Source organism: Coregonus lavaretus (assembly GCF_964263955.1).
Source record: "Coregonus lavaretus genome assembly, chromosome: 38".
In the NCBI taxonomy this organism is placed as follows: Eukaryota; Metazoa; Chordata; class Actinopteri; order Salmoniformes; family Salmonidae; genus Coregonus; species Coregonus lavaretus.
In genome coordinates, this window is record NC_140025.1 from 3627457 (window position 1) to 3649547 (window position 22091).

The 22091-nt window shown below is 39.8% G+C and overlaps 1 protein-coding gene across 1 annotated transcript in view; it reads left to right on the forward strand.

The window, feature by feature from the left end:
• LOC311111984 (inactive dipeptidyl peptidase 10-like) overlaps positions 1 to 22091 on the forward strand; it is a gene marked incomplete at both ends in the record, with an annotated part of 57668 nt that overhangs the window by 35389 nt on the left and 188 nt on the right. The window contains 24 exons of the mRNA XM_084154935.1: positions 2404 to 2518; positions 2800 to 2895; positions 7221 to 7315; positions 8438 to 8512; positions 9555 to 9607; positions 10432 to 10513; positions 11348 to 11468; positions 12194 to 12348; positions 13598 to 13695; positions 14223 to 14346; positions 14465 to 14503; positions 14700 to 14807; positions 14941 to 15032; positions 15226 to 15273; positions 15479 to 15600; positions 15919 to 15966; positions 16481 to 16579; positions 16759 to 16828; positions 17025 to 17219; positions 19618 to 19672; positions 19761 to 19857; positions 20145 to 20203; positions 21093 to 21189; positions 21320 to 21393. Coding sequence (XP_084011061.1) covers positions 2404 to 2518; positions 2800 to 2895; positions 7221 to 7315; positions 8438 to 8512; positions 9555 to 9607; positions 10432 to 10513; positions 11348 to 11468; positions 12194 to 12348; positions 13598 to 13695; positions 14223 to 14346; positions 14465 to 14503; positions 14700 to 14807; positions 14941 to 15032; positions 15226 to 15273; positions 15479 to 15600; positions 15919 to 15966; positions 16481 to 16579; positions 16759 to 16828; positions 17025 to 17219; positions 19618 to 19672; positions 19761 to 19857; positions 20145 to 20203; positions 21093 to 21189; positions 21320 to 21393 — 2217 coding nt within the window. The remainder of the gene's footprint in view (positions 1 to 2403; positions 2519 to 2799; positions 2896 to 7220; positions 7316 to 8437; positions 8513 to 9554; positions 9608 to 10431; positions 10514 to 11347; positions 11469 to 12193; positions 12349 to 13597; positions 13696 to 14222; positions 14347 to 14464; positions 14504 to 14699; positions 14808 to 14940; positions 15033 to 15225; positions 15274 to 15478; positions 15601 to 15918; positions 15967 to 16480; positions 16580 to 16758; positions 16829 to 17024; positions 17220 to 19617; positions 19673 to 19760; positions 19858 to 20144; positions 20204 to 21092; positions 21190 to 21319; positions 21394 to 22091) is intronic.

Genomic DNA, 22091 nt, shown 5'->3' on the forward strand with positions numbered 1-22091 from the left:
GAGTTAAGGCTGAGTAGGGGGCCTTCGTAGATCAAACCCATCTATTTTCTTGGCACGTATCTATAAATGTACACAGCCCATCTGTAATTAGCCCACCCAACTACCTCATCCCCATATTGTTATTTACATTGTTATTTATTTTGCTCATTTGCACCCCAGTATCTCTATTTGCACATCATCTTCTGCACATCTATCACTCCAGTGTTAATACTAACTTGTAATTATTTTGCACTATGGCCTATTTATTGCCTTACCTCCATAACTTACTACATTTGCACACACTGTATATAGATTTTCTATTGTGTTATTGACTGTACGTTTTGTTTTTGTTTATTCCATATGTAACTCTGTGTTGTTGTTGTTTTTATCGCACTGCTTTGCTTTATCTTGGTTAGGTCGCAGTTGTAAATGAGAACTTGTTATCAACTGGCTTACCTGGTTAAATAAAGGTGAAATAAAAAATAAAATAAAAAAATAAAAATGATATTAATATTAGCTCTGGTCCTGGGTGTGAGTGTGTTTTCCTTCACAGGCTCAGCGTTAGCAAGCCACACTAACACCCTGGACCAGAGCTAGCATTACATGAATATCTGTTAGGAATTGGGACTCATAAAAGTGGTCATTAGGGGCCAGACTGTGACAGGTGGCCCTGTGGTCACAAACAAGAAGAGTCTGGCAGCAGAGTGGAGGGCTAGGGAGATGTGTTCTGTAAGGACTTGGCAAGGCCTCACTCTCCCTAATTGCACTTGTTTGTAGTGGCTGGCTCACAGTCAGGAAGTTAATGAGACTCAGTGACTGCAGGGGTAATCCTCACTCTTCTCCTAAATCCCAGTGCCTTGAGAAGATGGTCTGTCAAAAATCACTATTCTACTGGATGATGTGTGCAAACATGGTTTTGTGTACAGTAGATTTCTCACGTCAAGCACATAATTACATAGGCCTGTATACTGTATATCTACAGCTGTACTTTCTAGCCTGGATCCAAACAGAATTGTTCTATTTACATTTTGTGAATTGAAACAGAACAATTGACTTTAAATCCAGGCTAGTGAGTTTCTGCTCCTTGTGAAAACAATGTTCTCCTTAACTGGTTTCTTGAGAGAGCACAGTAGGTTCTCCACAGTAGACTAGACAAACAGGTTCAGACTCGCAGAGCCATGACTCATGCTTTTCAGTGCTAATCAATAGATTAATGAAAGGCCACAGTTGCCTGGAACATGACCTCGTTAGTTTGTTTGTCTGCCCAGCAGAGTCTCACATTACAGGTGTTTCTTATGGCGTTGATTACCTTGCGCTGGACCATGCTTGTCTATTTGCATTGTTCTGATGAATGAGCTTGTTTCCAAAATGTAACAGGCTGAAAACATAATTGGCTGGATGTTGGCGTCAAAAATATTTTAGTTATTGATTTGTTATAACCACCTCATGACAAACTAGCAAATGATGAAAAAAATAAAAAACGATGTCTGCATTTACCAAAAATCTGTTTGGTTTTATAGTTGTTATACATATTACATTATTTGGGCATAGGCTACAGGCTGTGAACCAACCATGTAAATCCGGTATGGTTTTGCAGTTGTAATTCTACATTCTTACCCAAACCAATGTAACCAACCGTGTACAGCTATAATTCTACATGCTTCCAACATTAGATTAAATTGACATAATTGATTTATGTATAGACTATAGACATACCAAAAACCAATGCAACAAGCCGTGTTAAAACTATCTCCCTCTATGACTCAGTGGCTATGACTCAGTGTTTTTAGAGGAGAAATGAAAGGGACATTTGAAGGTCTAAGGGAGTATTTTCTCTGGAGATAGCTACTTGACAGCAATCAATAGTTTGTGTTTCCACCACCCTCTGCCCTCCCTACGTCCCTTATCTACTGCGAAAGGAAGGCTAGGTGTTGTACTGTAACACTCTTCTATACACCTCTCAGCTCTAATCATGCCAGCTCTGGTCAGTCAAAAAATTGCTAGACATACGCCTATTCACTTTGACATATTCAGAATGCTCATCATGAAAAGGTAGACACCTACTGCTTTGAGACAAAGACATGTCCATAGATAGCAGTGTGATCCCATTTAATTAAACCATAAGCTTACAGTGACTAACTAGTACTGTCATTATATTAGGGATTATATTGCGGGAAGTTGTGGGATTGGATCCCATTGCTGACACCAAAAGTGGACTCTACTTAATTACAATTTAGAATTAGAATCTTACAATATTGTTTTATTGACAATCCACAAGTTCAAATGAACACAGTATTTCGCCATTCCATAGGAGCCTCTATGTTCCATATGAACCTCTACTACCAAACATGTGTATATCTGGTAGTAATCATTACATTACTTAGTTGAAGAGTGTTCTCAGTTTGCTTTGTGTGTTTTTTCCAGGACTTTGTGCAAGTAAGCCCTGAATCAAGGAACTACAAAGGAATAGCCATCTCCCTGCTGGTCATAGTGGCGGTTTGCTCCCTCATCACCATGTCTGTCTTTGTGCTCACACCAGGTACTGTACTCACCAGGGGACCAGGAGACCTCATGGAGTTTCTTTCTAGGGTCATAGTTAATGTAGGCCTGTATTCTAACTAACAAAATATAAGAACCAGAATTTGTCCTGGTCAGGTTATGTAGTCAGAGCCCTGAGTTTTTCGAATCAGTTTTATGATCAGTGCAATATTGACTGTTGTTATGTGTGTGAACATCAGTTATTTTCCTGTGTGATTTTATCCTCATCAAGCTCTAATCCATATTTTGATAACTAGCCTAACACTAATATCTTATTTGCAGTGGAACTCCCTGGTGCCGCTAACTCCAGACTTACTGTCCTGGACCTGTTTAAACCAGAGTTCTCCGTGCACGATCCTGAGGCCAGGTGGATAAGTGGTAAGTACTTTCAGGATAACCATCTAACACTCCTGTTCTAATGAAGCCTTTAGGCTGATCTCTATCCTCTCAATCTTATTGAAAAGTTTGGATTTCTTTAAAAAAGCACCCCCAAAAGCGACAGTTTATAAGCCCTCAGCAGTCACACAAAGGGTCTGCCAAGGAGGCTACCATTATAAGAGAAAGGGTGTGGCCAGGTTGGCTAGTTTTTGGAAGCTATTAGGCTACATTCTGTCTGATAGTTGGATGAGGGTGACAGAGATTATATTCTCTTGACATGATCCTAGAATCCTAGTTCTCATATAGAAACTATTCAATCCTAGATTTTCGCTTGTTGTTGGTATACATTTAAAACTTTGTTTCACTCACAAGCAGAGCATTCTGAACCTCTCAACTCAAGCATGGGAGTATTCCTGCAAGCTTTCATCTCATCTTGAGCTATAATGACGGCTGAGAGTTTAGCATGGCATGGGAGCAACACCTCCTGACCCGTCTCAGTAAAACAGATGGCCTCCCAGTCAAGCCCCTATTCTGTCTGGTTTGCCAAAACACAGGATTGACTCTATCTTAAGCTATCACTGGGCGCTCATCTGGGATATACTCTCAGGTCAAATCTCCCAGCCCCATATCCAGAACAATACCCCTTTCTCTAAAACCTAGCAGGTTTCTTAATAGTGTGAGAGAATCATTTGGAGTGTCAGCACTGGTGTCTGTTCTGTTGTCTGAGCTAGTGTGGTTCTTCTTCACTCTTCTTGGACACAGCAAACGGGCTCTCTTCCAGCCTGCATATGAAATGGAGGCCTGGAAGCCTGCGGAGAGCTTTCCATCGAAGGGTAGCAAATACAAATGACTTTTTCAGTCGCCTGTTGATTCTCATTATGGGGATTGGGGTGTGATGCCTTCTCGCACACTGTGTTAACCTGATGGACTGCATTAACTCTCATGGGCCTCCTGTAATTTTTTACAACGCCTTCCGTGATGGATCAAGCCATATCGTCCGCCCCCTCGTCAGCTCATGCTGACGTTTCTCCTTCTGTAGGACACATCGATAAAACTTTGCTACCCCCCCCCCCCCCCCCTCATAAAACACTATGAGAAATATAATGACTAGTGATTTCATCACCACCTCTCTCATGTTAGCTGACATTACGTTATAGTGGTAAATATTGGTGAGATTGATGTGTAGGCTACTTAGCATAGTGATTAGAGCCAAGCTATCAGGTGGTATGAAGACAGACAGAAAGACAGAAAGACAGACAGACAGACAGTGATGTAATGGTGAAGGGCAGTGGTCTGCCATGGCACAGCTGTAGAGACAGTTCCTGCTAGGACCTCATTACATTTGGGGCGATTATCTTGGTGAGTGCTCCCTGTCTGCCTGCTGCTAGCATGCTATGCTACAACACTATCAGACTAGTTCTAAGTAGGCAGAACAACTTAGGAAAGCTGCTCAGGTTTAGGCTATTACATTTATAAAACTAGTGTTCACAATCGCATACATGTTAACTGAATTGTATTTTTTTAACACCTTGTTTGACATGATCAGCACTAACTGTGTATCACATGTTGTCATTTCTAGTCCATAACCTAAGTACCAAAAAGTAGAAATTAGTGTTCATTTCACATGCTGTAAACAGTGCTGTAATAGTAAATGTACTCTTGCTGATCATGATATTTAGTATGGCCCTTGTTATTTTCTAGTGCATACATTACATGAAATTCCAAACAGCCTGCATCCCAACAATTCATTTAAATCTCATACAATTAATTTGTGTAACCATGGAAACTATATGCCCTATTTATCGATTTTCTGAATATATTGTATGGGTCGTATATAATTGTCGACAATCTGGGGAACGATAAATAACTGTTTGTTCTGGCCAGAGGCATGTACTGTATATGTGACTTATGTAAATGTAAACTAACCCTACATTTTCACACAACATATTAGTCAGAACAAGTCTTCATGTGTTTTAATCAGGGAAGAGGACACAATTTTCATACCAAATATAGCCTCGGAAATGTGAACACCATACACACTCTGTTTATCCCGTTAGTGGAATACGATGTGGTTGTCCATACATATAGAATATGAAGTGGTTGTCCATACATGTAGAATATGAAGTGGTTGTCCATACATATAGAATATGAAGTGGTTGTCCATACATATAGAAAATGAAGTGGTTGGCCATACATATAGAATATGAAGTGGTTGTCCATACATATAGAATATGAAGTGGTTGGCCATACATATAGAATATGAAGTGGATGTCCATACATATAGAATATGAAGTGGTTGGCCATACATATAGAATATGAAGTGGTTGTCCATACATATAGAATATGAAGTGGATGTCCATACATATAGAATATGAAGTGGTTGGCCATATATATAGAATATGAAGTGGTTGTCCATACATATAGAATATGAAGTGGTTGGCCATACATATAGAATATGAAGTGGTTGGCCATACATATAGAATATGAAGTGGTTGGCCATACATATAGAATATGAAGTGGTTGGCCATACATATAGAATATGAAGTGGTTGGCCATACATTTATTTAAATGTTTTACCTTTATTTAACTAGGCAAGTCAGTTAAGAACAAATTCTTATTTACAATGACGGCCTACACCAGCCAAACCCGGACGACGCTGGGCCAATTGTGCGCCGCCCTATGGGACTCCCAATCACAGTTGTGATACAGCCTGGAATCGAACCAGGGGGTCTGTAGTGACGCCTCAAGCAGTGCCTTAGACCGCTGCGCCACTCGGGAGCCCAAATAGAATATGAAGTGGTTGTCCATACATTTATATAGAATATGAAGTGTATATTATACTAGAATGAGAGACATTAGATTGGAAGCCATGCTAGGTATACCATGGGGGATATGATGAGTGATTCAATATAGCATCAACTTCATCACCACAGTCATATCCTATTAACTTGTCCATACATGTGCCAAGCATGATCATGACTACCAACATATGTGATTCCATAACCTCTGACATGTCTCTGTAATAATTCATTATTCATTTACTACTCTGTATTCATATATATTTTCATGTCAATGTTTTGGTGACTGATACATGTATTTCTATTCATTAATACCATAGTAGTATCTCAAATTGGAAGACATATTTTTAGCAGATGCTTTTATCCAAAGTGCATACATTTTTGCATGGGTGGCCCCAGCGGGAATCTAACCCATGATTCTGATGTTGCTAGTGCCATACTCTATGAACTAAGCCACACAGGACCACAACACTCATTTTACCTGATTATGGTCTACATAGATAGAGGTTGGATGTCATGTGAGGAAGGCTATTTAAAGATTATAATTGCCTAGCCTTGTGGACATAGGAGGAATTTTAATGAACTAAATACAAATATATTTCTAATGATGTCGCCGAGGCAGAGACAGCAGTGGCTAAGCGAAAGGCCATTTAAAGGTTATAGTGTCACACGAACTCCAGCTAGATAATATGAATCACCACATAGGCTACAGGCTTTAAACTGGGCTTGTTGGTTGTCCTATTCCTAGTTCTCCTGAAATGAAAGTATTGCTAAATGGTCTATAGTAGGCCAGTGTTTCCCAAACTCGGTCCTGGGGTCCCCCCTGGGTGCACGTTTTGTTTTTTGCCCTAGCACTACACAGCTGATTCAAATAGCCAACTCATCATCAAGCTTTGATTATATGAATCATCTGTGTAGTGCTAGGGCAAAACCAAAACATTTGGGCATTGCTAGGTGGCTTTGTAGATTTCTATTCAATTTTCCATTGTTCTTTTTTATTTATTTGAGGAATTCATTTCTAATTTCTAATATATAATATAATATAATGCTGACCAACCGTTTTACACTTGTTCTGCATGGTTTAGCATACCAGTTACGTGGCTGCATTTAAGATCACATTTTTACTCAGAGCAACTGCCCGAGCCAACAACTGTGAATTGGGAGCCATCTTCCTAAAGGTAGATAGTGAGATTTGTAATGCAGAACACAAGGAAGCCATTGCAATAATGTGGCTGTCTGGCTGGCTGACTGGCTGGCTGACTGCAGGTCTAAAAGGTTTTGCTCAGTAGAAATGAGGAGAGGCACTCTTGAAATGAACTGCTGGAAAATGAAGTGCCAGTAAGTCTGGCGATGTGGGACTAAGATAACCCTCTCCCCCCTCTCTCCATCTCCTTCTCCCTCTCTCTCTTTGGGGTCTGACATGAATATTGATAAGTGGATATACAGTGTCAGAATGTGTAGGCCTATTTATTTCTTATCTAAAATATGGTTATCATTTTACAAAAATGTTCTTGTATAATTTTACAGATTCAGAGGTTTTGTACAGGAACCGAGACGGCCACGTCATCAAGTTCAACTTTGCTTTAAACGAAACAGAAATTGTTCTGAGAAACAGCATATTTGTAAGTAGCTTGCCACCTATGGGTCCCCCTCTCTAACCTCAACTGACCGATCAGCATTCATAACACAGTACCATATAGATCCATTAGCATTAATAACACAGAACCATATTGAGCCATCAGCATTCATGACACAGTACCACATTGATCCATCAGCATTCATGACATAGTACCACATTGATCCATCAGCATTCATGACATAGTACCACATTGATCCATTAGCATTCATAACACAGTACCATATAGATCCATCAGCATTCATAACACAGTACCATATTGAGCCATCAGCATTCATGACACAGTACCACATTGATCCATCAGCATTCATGACATAGTACCACATTGATCCATCAGCATTCATGACACAGTACCATATTGATCCATCAGCATTCATAACACAGTACCATATTGCATACAAATATCAAAGATGAGCACATTGTCATTATTTGCCTCCGGTAGCATTGTGATATATCTGAATTATTATTATTATTATTTAAATATTGAAAAGGTGTGGGCTACGGAGAAAACAATGGCATAGAGTGCTGCAAGCACTGGAAAGTTCCAGGGGATGAAGGATGACGGGGCGTGTGGTTGTGAGACATATGTGATGTGTATGGTTGCGGTGGGAACATGTGGGTCTGAGCAGGTGTGATGTCATTGATGTTTGTTGAAATGTGTGTCCGTCTGTTTATTGTCTTTTGTTTATGTATGGTTGTTATTGTTTGAGAAAAAATATATATAATAAAAAAAATATTAAGAATACCCATCTGACAGGTCATGTTTTATGTGTTGCATAAGGCTCATGGCCTAAGCAGCTTTGGACTGTCATTAGCAGACTTGCTTTTTGCCATTTAATTATCTAACTGGGGGGGAAAGGAGGACACTATTAATCCCTGTTTAATGTTTAGCAATACTAGCTACAATTTTAGGTGGAATGGTCATATGCCTGGGATTGTAATAGTACGGTGGCCCTAACGGGCAAAGTATACAAGCTGTGTAATGGTTTACCATCATCTGAATTACTTCCTAGATCTATGTACAAGATACTTCCTAGATCTATGTACAATATGTATTAACCTTTATATGTATTATTTGTGACTTCTAACTGTCTTTCCCTTGTCCTAGGTGTCTTTCAAAGTTGCCAAATATTCTCTTTCTCCAGACATGAAATATGTGCTATTTGCTTACGAAGTGAAACAGGTAGGATATGAATACTTGTTAAATGACTGTTGTTTATTAATTACCATTAGGCTTTTCCAATAACAGTTACATAACACATACAGTACAACGTCACAGGGCATCATTAGTACACCAACAGTCAAATGAATACAATTGTCTTCCACCAGAGCAGCATGAGATATGGATCACCTTTCTAACAGGCTAACAGATAATTATATAAGTCTTGATCCCTAGCAAATAACCAAACATGAATGCAGTACAAATGTTTGAGCCAACCAAAATAAAAATGGAGCTACAGAGTTAATCAGTGTTTCCAATTACCCTAAGCATAGGCTGAGTCTCAATTGTAATTCCTTGATTCCTTGATTCCTCGCCTCCTCTCTCCTCGCCTCCTTCTCAGAATGCATAGGTGGATAAGGTCAGAAGAAAATCTCAGATCTTCTGTTTCAATGCGTTTGAAGAAGGTGAGGAGAGAGGATGCAAGGATTCAAGGAAATTACAATTGGGATTCACCCATAGTTTGACAGGAAGGAGAACAAACAGCAAATAGGCTCTGATCAGAAATCTGATTGCACCACCTGGGTTAATGGCAGGTGTACTAACCTCATTGAGTTGTATCTTCTTTCTCTTTCTTTATTCTTTATTCATTGTTTATGCAGTTTTCCGTTTTAATGTTAGACCCAAATCAAGGATCTCTCATTGATTTCCACTTTGTTTAATGGCTGGATCGCTGGCAACCAAGGTTTGGAAACATTGCACCATCATGGGATTCCCTAGAGAATGGACTTAGGCGCAAATTTTGTTATTTATATTGTTGTTTATTATTATGCAGTATCAAAGGTGGTGTTCAACCAAGTTTGCGTGATGATTAACCTTGCCTGACAACTGAAGACTTGCATTGGCTTCCTGAGCTGTGTGGGCTAACACAGTTTTGAATTCCTTTTGGAAACAATTACATTGTGGAATCCTGACGTGGTTTCTGACATGATTCATTTGCATCATGTATGCTTTATTGTTTTCTATTATTTATTATCATATTAATGGTCAATACTTTTAATTTCAGGTGTATAGACATTCCTATACTGCATCGTACATCGTTTACAACATCCACACAAGGTAAGAGACAGAATGGACTGGTTGATGCTTCATGTCTTGTATTGACATGCATACCCCCACACTCCTGTAACTGAAGAACATACTGTATTACGTAGGGGTGTAACGATCCATCTACTACATCGATGTATCGATTTATATTCCTATGATCCAACTACATCGATCTGTGCTCGGCGAGTTGGCCTTTTGGACAACATATATCAATCTAACATTGTTTTAAAATGTAATAAATCGATTGTATCGATACTAGGAAATAACCCATTGGATTTAAGCACGTCAGACTTTATATGGATGTTTTTTCTTAGCACTTTTAATGATAAAGGCTGTAAACATCACTCGATTCAGTCTGCCTATCCGTGACGTCATCGCCCCGCGCCAGCAGCAGCGCAAAGGCGCAAAGACAACAAAACATAGCATGGCGGACGACAGAGGAGAAGCCGATGAGCGAGAAATTATCAAGCCACCATTGCGGTCCTTACAAGAAACAGGAATCTAGGAAACTTCACCTGCACTGTCCAGTATCCAGGTATTTATTTCAGTCACACTGGTTGAATTTTTGGCTAAAAGGTTACTGAATCGATTTCAAGTCACTGAATCGTTTCGGATCGTATCGTTCTAAATGAACCAATATCGTCCTTGAATCGTATCGACAACCACGAATCGTGATACAAATCGAATCGTTGTTAAAACGAATCGTTACACCACTAGTATTACGTATGATACACCCAATCTTTGACATCTCCAGTTCAACAACAGATGGGGTTTGTTCATGCCTGTCTGCCTGTCTTTGTGTCTGTGTGTGCTTTTGTGTGCGTGCTTGTGTTTAGGGAGGTGTGGGAATTGAATCCTCCTGAGGTCCAGAATGCAGTGCTTCAGCATGCGGCGTGGGGTGTGAAGAGACAGCAGCTGGTGAGTCTCTCCCCTCCTCTCCTCTTCTATGATGCCATACACTTCCTCTTTTCACTCTCTCTCTCTCGCCCAATCTGAAATCAACCTCTGGGCACAACTCCTAGACGGTCATAGATGCCTCATCACACATATGAAAGAAATTGATAGGTGTGAGCATTATCAATGGCTTTGGCACAGGGTGCCATCAAGATGTGTTGAATGGGCTTTTCTGGCATGCAGGAGACCCGGTTTCAAACCCAGTCGTCACACTAGGGGTTTGTATCAAATTTGCCATATTTATATTTCTTGTGATGGCCAGTTGTGGTACAGTTTCTCATGTGAAGGAGTAAAAAGCACCATTTGCTGTATATCAGGCAGCCATTTTGACAGCAGGTGGTCCTGTTACAGATGGGGATGCAGACTACACTTATCTGGACCAGACGTCTTTGAGCTTCTGTTACTCTGTTCAGAGTTTGTTTGGTCACAAACAAAACCCAGCATGTGATTTTTGTCTGGCTGAACATCTGGCGGCCTAACGAAGCACACTTGATTGTTAAAAGGGAACAAAAGTGAATGTGTGAAAGGAACTGACTGAAAAAGAGAATACTGAAGTTTAGCAATATAGAATAATGAATCAATACTACCTATTACAGTGCACTTTAATTCCTGATATGGATCATAAATGGAAATAAGTCATCATGTAAAATAAAATCACTACCATATTTCCCTGGCAGTGAACTAGTGCTGTATTGTAGCAGGAGAATGAAGGGTATCAGTCTGGCTTTTGCTGAGCTATAGTTTTATAGCCACCGTTCAAAGCACAATTGCAATTCTCTTTGCACCTTCTCATTTCAGATCTACATCTTTGAAAACAACATCTATTACCAATCAGATGTGCAGAGCAATTCTCTTAGGATTACGTCGTCGGGAGAGGAAGGAGTCATATTTAATGGAATCGCTGACTGGTTGTATGAAGGTTTGTCTGAATGCCAATTGACAGGTTCACGGCGTACCCAAGGACACAATGTCAGGAAAGGTATGCCAGGTACTGGAAATAAATCATGTTCAGCCACAAAGGAATTCATCACTTTCACAGTTGAACGGCTCTCGGTCGCATTCAGGGACGGATGGAATAAGAATTCAAAATTAACACTACTAACGGTATTAGTCCCATTTCCGAAGAATAATTGAATAAATGAGAACTAACTCAGAATTTTGATTAAAGTTAATTAAATATAGATGAAGGAAAGTCATTATTTCACTACAGCAGTGTTAAGTCTTCTCATGAATGGGCCATAATCCACGCATTGTTCCATGCTCTTGGATAGCAGGGACAATTTTATTCATAATTTGCACTTATTAATTACACCTTAATAATGGATTTTAGCTCTGACTTAATTAAGACTCATTTTATTTTATCTACATCAGCCCAAAACAAGTTCCATAAAAATAAAAAAATCTTCCTTTTGACATATTTTCAACAAGGTTGTGTAAAACACAGATTTCCAATTGATGCAGATACAAATTCAAACTTTCTCTTAACTTCATTTACAATAACATATTGATATTATATATATATAGCAACATCAAGGACTGGTGTACAGAAGAAGCCTATATTCATGTGGATAGGACTAGATTGGAAAAAAAACTATAGTATAGTTCAGTGTGTGATTGATGGTAGTTTGGTCCTTGTGTTTTTAGAGGAGATTCTGCAGTCACACATAGCCCACTGGTGGTCACCTGATGGAGAGAGACTGGCCTTCCTCATGATCAACGATACCCTGGTACCCAACATGTTACTGCCCCGGTTCACTGGCAGCCCCTACCCCAGATCACAGGAGTACCCGTACCCCAAGGTAATGGAAAGACACAATATAATGGGATAGGATAGCATGCTGCAGAAGAAAGTGCATGTATCTGTCTGTGTCACTATGTTGCCCCCATTGGTGAAATTGTGCTTGTTTGCTGGAAGAAAAAAAACACTATTGGTCTTAGCAACAACAACAAAAACTGCTGGCTCAAGAAACAGTTCTTTCAGTTCTGATTATATAACTATTGTATGTCTTTGTTGATTCACACAGTATACTAGATTTGAGCTTTGGAAGTCATGTTCCTGTGCTATCGATTGATGTACTGTATTACATGTACTCCATGTCGATACAACAACTATAGCTATCCAGGTATCTCGATTACCCTGTGCATAGTGTTGGTTAGAAATACTGCACACATAAAGGTCTTATATTCTGATAGATCAAGTATTTATGGAGTCGCAACAAAAGGGAAATTGGAAACTGAATAAATGATTAGACAAAATGATCAGAACCCTGCTTAGATTTTATAGGAGGAGGTAATAGCGCTTCTAGCAAAGGCTGTGACGGTTATGTAATTTTGGATTACGGTTCTTTGTCAGCCAAATGATCCCAGTTATAGTTACAAGTATAACCTTTCGAATAGCAAAAAAAAGAAGCACATCTTCTCCTCTCCTCCTGACTGCACATCTCGTCTTTTTGAATGCCCGGCTGTCTACAGTCAGCTGTTCGTTCCAGAACACAACATTCCAAGATAGGCTAGTTTTCGCTCCTCTCATCTCTCCTTACATCGGCTGTTCGATGTGAACCAGACTTACTTTTACTTGACTGCTTTTAGGTAAAGTTTGTCGACTTGAAAATGACGGTCTTCATCCATATTCGTTGTTTACACGATTATAGAATAACCGTGCCAGCCCTACTTCTAACATATCTAAATCTGCCGGAACGAAGCAGCCTGCTTGTATGAAGTATTCACAATGATATTCTGCCAGTTCAGTCCTTAACTCCAGGGATTTAAAAAATAGATGATTTGCTCTGAGATAATCTCTTGTTGGATGTTAAGCTAGAGACAGACATCCAAATGGTCCAGGCAAAACAAAGATGATAAGAAGATAATAACCTGTGAGGTCATTTGAAGCATTGATTGTTAGCATAATTTATTATGAGTTGCTGAATATCTTACAGCTTCAATTTACTCCACTGTTAATGCACCTTGATTTGAACGCGGTGTAGCAACAGTATTTGTTTTTCTCAGCATGCTTAATAATTGACATTATGAGGATCTGTTTGCTGACAGGCTGGCCAGCCCAACCCTACAGTCAGGCTGTTGGTGGTGAACCTGTACGGCCCCACACACACTCAGGAGTTGGTACCACCCGATGGCCTGAGAGGAAGGTGAGGAAGCCTCAACATTCTGGCAGCCCCTTAGTTCTTTTACTCTGCATTTGTAATTGTTGTGCTGCTAACAGGCATGTCAGGTTATTCTTTGCAGGTTATTTCTTTACTAACCATTATAACCAGTATAGGACAATTGAATCTGCATGTATGCATGTTTCATTGTTTCCAGGAGCATACTGGGACCAGAAATCAGTATTGGCATTTCTAACACACCGGACAATTTTTTTCCTTGAGACCCCCAGACCGGCCCATTATATTCCTCGAGGCCCCTACACTGGCCCATTTTTTTCATTAAGGCCCCCATTATTAGCCAGAAAGTAATAATTTTGCGTGAAAAACCCAAGTTAGAGAGGCCCATTTGCTAAAAATGGACCAGCCCATCTGGCATTTACCCGAAATGCCAGAAGGCCAGTCTTCCCCTGATTGTGCATGTTTGATCAAGTACACAACCATCGTTCAGAAATATGAAATAGCCCGGAGAAGTAGTTGCTATACGTCTGAATGTTTGTCTCACATTGACCCAGAGAACACTATGTAGGGATGGTGAAATGGATCAGCAACACCCATGCAGCAGTTCGATGGCTCAACCGGCCCCAAAACATGTCCTTCCTCACTGTGTGTGACGCCACCATCGGGTCCTGTGTACAGGTGGGTTTTATTTCTTCACCTACGCTAAGATGGTCCTCACTAGAAACAGGTTTTATTGGTATCATCTGTGTCGTACTCCATGTTGGATCTAAGACGTGTTCCTCCACTTGAATTTCAGAAACATGAGGAAGCTTCAGATCTCTGGCTCACCAGACAGGTAAACTGAAATGTAAATGTTCTATAATATTAGCAATTCATATTTCCATCTAGTAACATTTTATTTGAATGCTACAATGGGCCTGATGTGTTCCAAATTGTGCTGCAATTTTAAAACAGTGAGTATTGTATCTATATGCTAATAATAAAGATGAAATCGATGCACTTTGACTGTCCCTTAAATCCAATGTCTTCAGAACCAGGAGCCAGTGTTTTCAAAGGACGGGAGCAGGTTTTTCCTGACCATACCAGTGAAGCAGGGGGGACAAGGAGACTTCCATCATATTGCCATGTTCACCAAATCGGTGGGTGTTGTCATACTCCAATTCCGAAATACACATTGGTCATCTTGTCATTCTCCTGCTTTGTCAGCGCTCACTTTGTTTCTTTTTTTTGTACATGTTTTTATCAAAGAAATTATAATTTGCCTATTCTCAGTTCAGAAGTGATCAAAGTGATGTCCGTCACTTGACGTCAGGCAACTGGGAGGTGACCAAGATATTAGCCTATGATGAGGAAGAGCAAACCATGTAAGTCTGTCAGATTCTTTCAGATCAGTTATGAGAGTCATTTAATATCATATTTTGTGTTATAGATATGAGCTTCAACAGGTGTTTACCTTTTTTCTCTTTTCAAACATCTCTTCTGGTCAAACTATTCTATTTGTAACTATAGTTTCTTGTACTTGCCCTAGTTAAAGTTGTTCTGCTTTCACCCATATAGATATTTTATCAGTACTCAAGACTCCCCACAAAAGAGACACGTGTACAGGTGAGAAATGATTCTAAAACATTTTCCCCATGAAGAAATGCACATTCTGTATGTCAAAATATTCTACTCAATAACACCAGACATTTCAGCTGCATTCTAGTAACTGTTAGCCCTATTCAGCTCCAGTGTATCTTACCCATCCGTATTGAATAGATGTAATACATCATTGAAATGCATTTATCTAAAAATGTTTTCCCTCTTTCAGTGCATCTACTATTGGTCTGTTCTCTCAACGATGTTTGACCTGTGAGATGAACCAGGAAGCATGCACGTTCTTTGATGCAGACATCAGCCCGAACAAACAGCATGTTATTCTACAGTGTAAAGGTAAGAGTCTGGTCAGTGTTTTTCCTTCTGGAAATCATTCAGCCAAATACAGCTTTATGTGGATATGATATAGCCACTGTAGTAAAACACAACTGATTCTGGGTAATGTATGAGGTATGCTTAGGGAGTCATTATGTCAATTATGCCATGATGTAACCACTGCTGCAATAAGTATATCCCACCGGTGACATCGTTGGGCTTACATAGGCTAGGGTACTACAATACTGCTAGAAGCCCACGTTAGAATATCATACTGAACGTTTGTTCAGTCTCAAAACGATGCTATGCATTATTGCTAGAGTATCTTCTGTTCCACAGGTCCCGGTGCTCCATCTGTGATGCTGCAGAGTTTTAATGATGTAAACAGTGAGTAGTACTAAGTATTGATATGAACTCTCCTCTCCTGTACTGTCCTGTACTATTTCCAGTCTGTTTCAATGGTTCGTATTTCATATTTGGCCAAGAGGTTGTTGGCTGTGTTTCACATCGTGTGAAATACATTTTTAACAGCTATCCAAATGGAATGTTCTGCCAAGGTTTAAATGAGCATCTGGGAAGTGTTTTTAATGCAAATTGTATTGATTTGTGTTTTTTATGCCTGGATGCTTTTCAATGAGACTGAAAATGAGGCATAATTGTACTGAAATGATGTGATAGGTGACAGTCTAAAACAAAGAATCACAGGACGTGATTTAGATGCAGTGGCCTATGTGAAGTCAATCAACTGTATTATAAAAATGTAAAACTGAAATGAATGTGTTTCTTGAAACAATCTGTTGATTGCTTTTCCCATCACAGTTTAATACGCCATATAATCAGTATCCTTGTGTCTCTTAACACACAGTATGTGAATGATTACTTTCACACTTTCTTCCCACAGCTTACTTTATCTTGGACAACAACATGCCTCTGAGAGCTGCCTTGGAAAATAAAAAGATCTCTAAATCAGATGTCAGGGTTATTCTAAGTGAAGACTTTGGTAACTAACCATTTCTCTCTGTGTATATTTCTTTATTTTTCTCATTCTCTCCCTCTCTCTCTCTCTCTCTCTCTCTCTCTCTCTCTCTCTCTCTCTCTCTCTCTCTCTCTCTCTCTCTCTCTCTCTCTACGGTATATAGTTTATTTTAATAACTGTACTTAAATAATTTATTCCCACAGAGCTGCCTTTGAAGCTCACCTATCCGCTTGACTTTTCTGAATCTCTTCTCTATGGCCTTCTTTTGATTGTGTAAGCATCGCTCCTCTTTCCTGGCATTCTAACATAGTTACAGTACATTTTCATTTAAAAATACATTTAGAACTGAATACTTTACCTTGAGAACTAACACAATTATTTTTTTTACCTCTCTCTCTCTCTCTCTCTCTCTCTCTCTCTCTCTCCCTCTCTCTCTCTCCCTCCCTCCCCACTTCCCCCCCTCTCTTAGTGATGGTGGGCCTGGCAGTCAGTCGGTGAGTGATGAGTATGAGCTGGGTTGGGACTCGGTGCTGGTCAGTTGTGATGAGGTGATCGTGGCCAGGCTGGATGGCAGGGGGACAGGCTTCCAGGGCCTGAGAGTCCTGCAGCAGGTCCACCAGCGCCTGGGTACTGTGGAGGTTCAGGACCAGATAGCTGCACTGGAGTATGTAGCCTCCGACCAGCATGTGATGTGATGAGATGTGATATAATATTATCAAATGTTATTGGTTGCATACACATATTTAGCAGATGTTATTGCGGGTGTTGCGAAATGCTTGTGTTCCTAGCTCCAACAGTGCAATAATGTCTAATAATACACAACAATACACACAAATCTATAAGTAAAAGAGTGGAATTAAAAAATATAGAAATATTAGGATGAGCAATGTCGGAGTCCAGGGTACGTGCACAGGTGAGAAATTATTCTAAAACATTTTCCCCATGAAGAAATGCACATTCTGTATGTCAAAATATTCTACTCAATAACACCAGACATTTCAGCTGCATTCTAGTAACTGTTAGCCCTATTCAGCTCCAGTGTATCTTACCCATCTGTATTGAATAGATGTAATACATCATTGAAATGAAATCATCTCAAGAATGAGAAGATGTGCTAAAAAAAATGTACCCTCTTTCAGTGCATTTACTATTGGTCTGTTTGGACACACCTACTCATTCAAGGGTTTTTCTTTATTTTTACTATTTTCTACATTGTACAATAATAGTGAAGACATCAAAACTATGAAATAACACATATGGAATCATGTAGTAACCAAACAAGTCTTAAACAATCAAAATATATTTTATTGTTGAGATTCTTCAAAGTATCTACCCTTTGCCTTGATGACAGCTTTGCACACTCTTGGCATTCTCTCAACCAGCTTCACCTGGAATGTTTTCCAACAGTCTTGAAGGAGTTCCCACATATGCTGAGCACTTGTTGGCTGCTTTTCCTTCACTCTGTGGTCCGACTCATCCCAAACCATCTCAATTGGGTTGAGGTTGGGTGATTGTGGAGGCCAGGTCATTTGATGCAGCACTCCATCACTCTCCTTCTTGGTAAAATAGCCCTTACACAGCCTGGAGGTGTGTTTTGGGTCATTGTCCTGTTGAAAAACAAATGATAGTCCCACTAAGTGCAAACCAGATGGGATGGCGTATTGCTGCAGAATGCTGTGGTATCCATGCTGGTTAAGTGTGCCTTGAATTCTAAATAAATCACAGACAGTGTCACCAGTAAAGCACCGCCACACCATCACACCTCCTTCTCCATGCTTCACGTTGGGAACCATTACATGCGGATATCATCCGTTCACCTACTCTGCTTCTCACAAAGACACGGCAGTTGGAACCAAAAATCTCCGATTTGGACTCCAGACCAAAGGACACATTTCCACCGGTCTAATGTCTATTGCGCGTGTTTCTTGGCCCAAGCAAGTCTCTTATTTTTATTGATGTCCTTTAGTATTGGTTTCTTTGCAGCAATTCGACCATGAAGGCCTGATTCACACAGTCTCCTCTGAACAGTTGATGTTGAGATGGGTCTGTTACTTGAACTTTGAGCTGCAATTTCTGAGGCTGGTAACTCTAATGAACTTATCCTCTGCAGCAGAGGTAACTCTGGGTCTTCCATTCCTATGGCGGTCCTCATGAGAGCCAGTTTCATCATAGCGCTTGATGGTTTTCGCAACTGCACTTGAAGAAACTTTCAAAGTTCTTGACATTTTCCGGATTGACTGACCTTCATGTCTTAAAGTAATGATGGACTGTTGTTTTTCTATGCTTACTTGAGCTGTTCTTGCCATAATATGGACTTGGTCTTTTACCAAATAGGGCTATCTTCTGTATACCCCCCCTAACATGTCACAACACAACTGATTGGCTCAAACGCATGAAGAATGAAAGCAATTCCACAAATTAACTTTTAAGAAGGCACACCTGTTAATTAAAATGCATTCCAGGTTACTACCTCATGAATCTGGTTGAGAGAATACCAAGAGTGTGCAAAGCTGTCATCAAGGCAAAGGGTGACTATTTGAAGAATCTCAAATATAAAATATATTTTGATTTGTTTAACACTTTTTTGGTTACTACATGATTCCGTGTGTTATTTTATGTCTTCACTATTATTATACAATGTGGAAACTGGTAAAAAATAAAGACAAACCCTTGAATGGGTAGGTGTTCTAAAACTTTTGACCGGTAGTATATATATATATACAATACAATATGATACACGATGCGATGGACAGTATTATATGATACGATATACAATGCAATATATAAGATGTAATGCGATATACAGTGCGATGCTATGCCATTCAATATGATATAATACAACACCATAAGATAAGACAGGATGTGATATGGTACGATATGATGTAATACTGTATGATACAATATTTGCCCATTTCCATTGAAATCCATTGCAAATGTATGACATGGTTGTACACTCTTTAACTTCCCTGTCAGTCATCTGTGTTAAAGCCCTCATGAGATGTCTGTAAAAATAATGAGTAATTATGTTTTTTGGGGTTGTTTTTTTAATTTACTTATTACAGATACTTGTTGACACTCCCATACATTGACCGCGCACGGATCGGAATCTACGGAAAGGCAAGTTTAACTGCTGTCTTTCAGTTGATCGCCATGCTTCACACTCACGGGTGTTTTTCAACAAGTGAAGGTGTTCTTTTCTTTCCAGGGATATGGTGCTTACCTCACTTTGATGCTTCTGAGGTCCACTGCACTGATTAAGTGTGCAGCTGCTAATTCCCCAGTGATTGACTGGAAACTCTATGGTGAGTAATGTCTCCATGATCCTACCCTTTAGGTCAGTTTCCTTGTCAGAGATTAAACCTACTCCTGGATTGAAAATTAAGCTCAATTGACAATCTCCATTGAACTAGCTTTTTAATCTAGGTTTAGGCTCAATCTAGGATTATGAAACCGGTGCTATGTGTTTTGTGTGAGTACATTTTCCCACAACAAACGACAGTTAATATTGTACAAATTTGATTATCAATGAAATTGGAGATGAAAGAACTGAATATATTTTTGAAATGTTGTCTACTTTCTCTATATGCAGCTTCAGCATTTTCAGAGCGATACTTTGGCCTGACGTCAAAGAATGACAACAGATATCAAGTAAGTTGTTTATCACAGTCCATCTGTTGTTATTATTGATGGTCTTCTATTCTTTGTTCGACAGTATGTCACAGCAGATTGGAGAACAGCGGGAACTGTCGCACTGAAGCGTGTGTGCGTGCGTGTGTGTGGGGTGTTGTGTTCGTATTTATGTGTGTGGACGGGCACAAATGTATGTGTGCGCATATGTTCATGGGCCAGGTATTGTCCATCAGTCAGAATAATAACCAGTGTTGTACAACTTCCTGTGTGAGATTACAGTGTAATCAGTGACAATGTACCCTGAAAGTGGGTTGTGGACCACACAGTTTGAACCATTTCCAGTAGCACCCAGATGAGTGGTTTAAAATGTAATATGATGCTAGTCCAGAGAAGTAGGTCAAATTGATCATAAACTAATCAGCGGGGTATCACTCATACAGTCCTCAGAGGTAGATGGAAAAAGACATGGTCTTGTTCTGTTAATGAAGCAACACACTGGATCCCCTGGGGTGTTAGAAAGGTTTGATCCAGTCTTGTAATGTAGCCTGGCTCAACCAGACTGAACACTGTGCTCACCATTGTTTGTGTAGTGAAGCAATGGTGAGCAGTCCGATTTAACAAGGCTAGTTGTATAACGTGACCTTTTCACAAACTATTTGTACACTGCTGTGGTTGGTTTTCCCTCAGATATTGTTTTCTGTTCAAACCTGAAGTTTTGTTTAGCTTTTCGTGTATTGATGTGAATATTCATGTGAATATTGATGTGTATATTGATGTGTACTGATGTGTATACAGGGCTCATCGGTGAAAGAGACCTTGGTCTCAGCATGACTCCCTGTTCAAATAAAGGGGAAGAAATAACAGAACACCTGAGGTTACATTGTCTACCATATCTATAATCTTTTAGGTTTCTAGAGTGCTTCCAAATATGAAAGGACTGCAAGGAAACATGATGAAAGGACCGCAAGGACCGGATTTTCTGTTGATTCATGGAACAGCTGATGGTAATGACCCTTTTGTCCAACTGAAATGGAAAATAGACCATCCTAAATCAGTCATAATCATTGATTGGCCTTGTGTTGTATTCAAAGTCAGTTTGCTAAACCAATTGGTGTTTTCTTGTTCCTTTCTCAGCAAATGTTCATTTCCAACATTCAGCAGAGTTGATTAAGCACTTGATCAAAATTGGAGCGAACTACACAATGCAGGTATGAGCCGTGATCCACAAATTTGAATGAAAATGTTGAATGAGTGATTACATAATGTGATTATTGAAGTGATTTTGATTGCTAGCCAATATAAATGCACCTACCCACCACACTTGCACGCACGCATGCACACACACACACACACACACACACACACACACACACACACACACACACACACAGTCTTGTACAGCTAACCTTGTGGGGACACACAATTCAGTCCCATTCAAAATCCTATTTTCCCTAACACCTAATCCTAAACCTAACCCGTACTCTTACCCTAACCCTAACCAAACCTTAACCCTAACCCTAACCCTAACCTTAACACAACAACCTAACCTTAACCCTAACCCTAAACCTAACCCTAGCTCCTAACCCTAAAACTAACCCTAGCTCCTAACCCTAACCCTTAACGTAATTCTAACCATAACACTAATTCTAACCTTAACCCTAAACCCCCTAGAAATAGCATTTGTCCTCGTGGGGACTAACAAAATGTCCCCTGTTGGTCAAATTTTGTTTGTTTACAATTCTTGTGGGGACTTATGGTCCCCACAAGAATAGTTAAACACGTCCACACACACACACACACACACACCTCTCAGGAAAAACATTGAGTTACTTTCTTGTTCCTTCTAACTGATAGAAGAGTAACCACACTTCACTACAGGAATGATAGTCCCAATGCTGGACAGCAC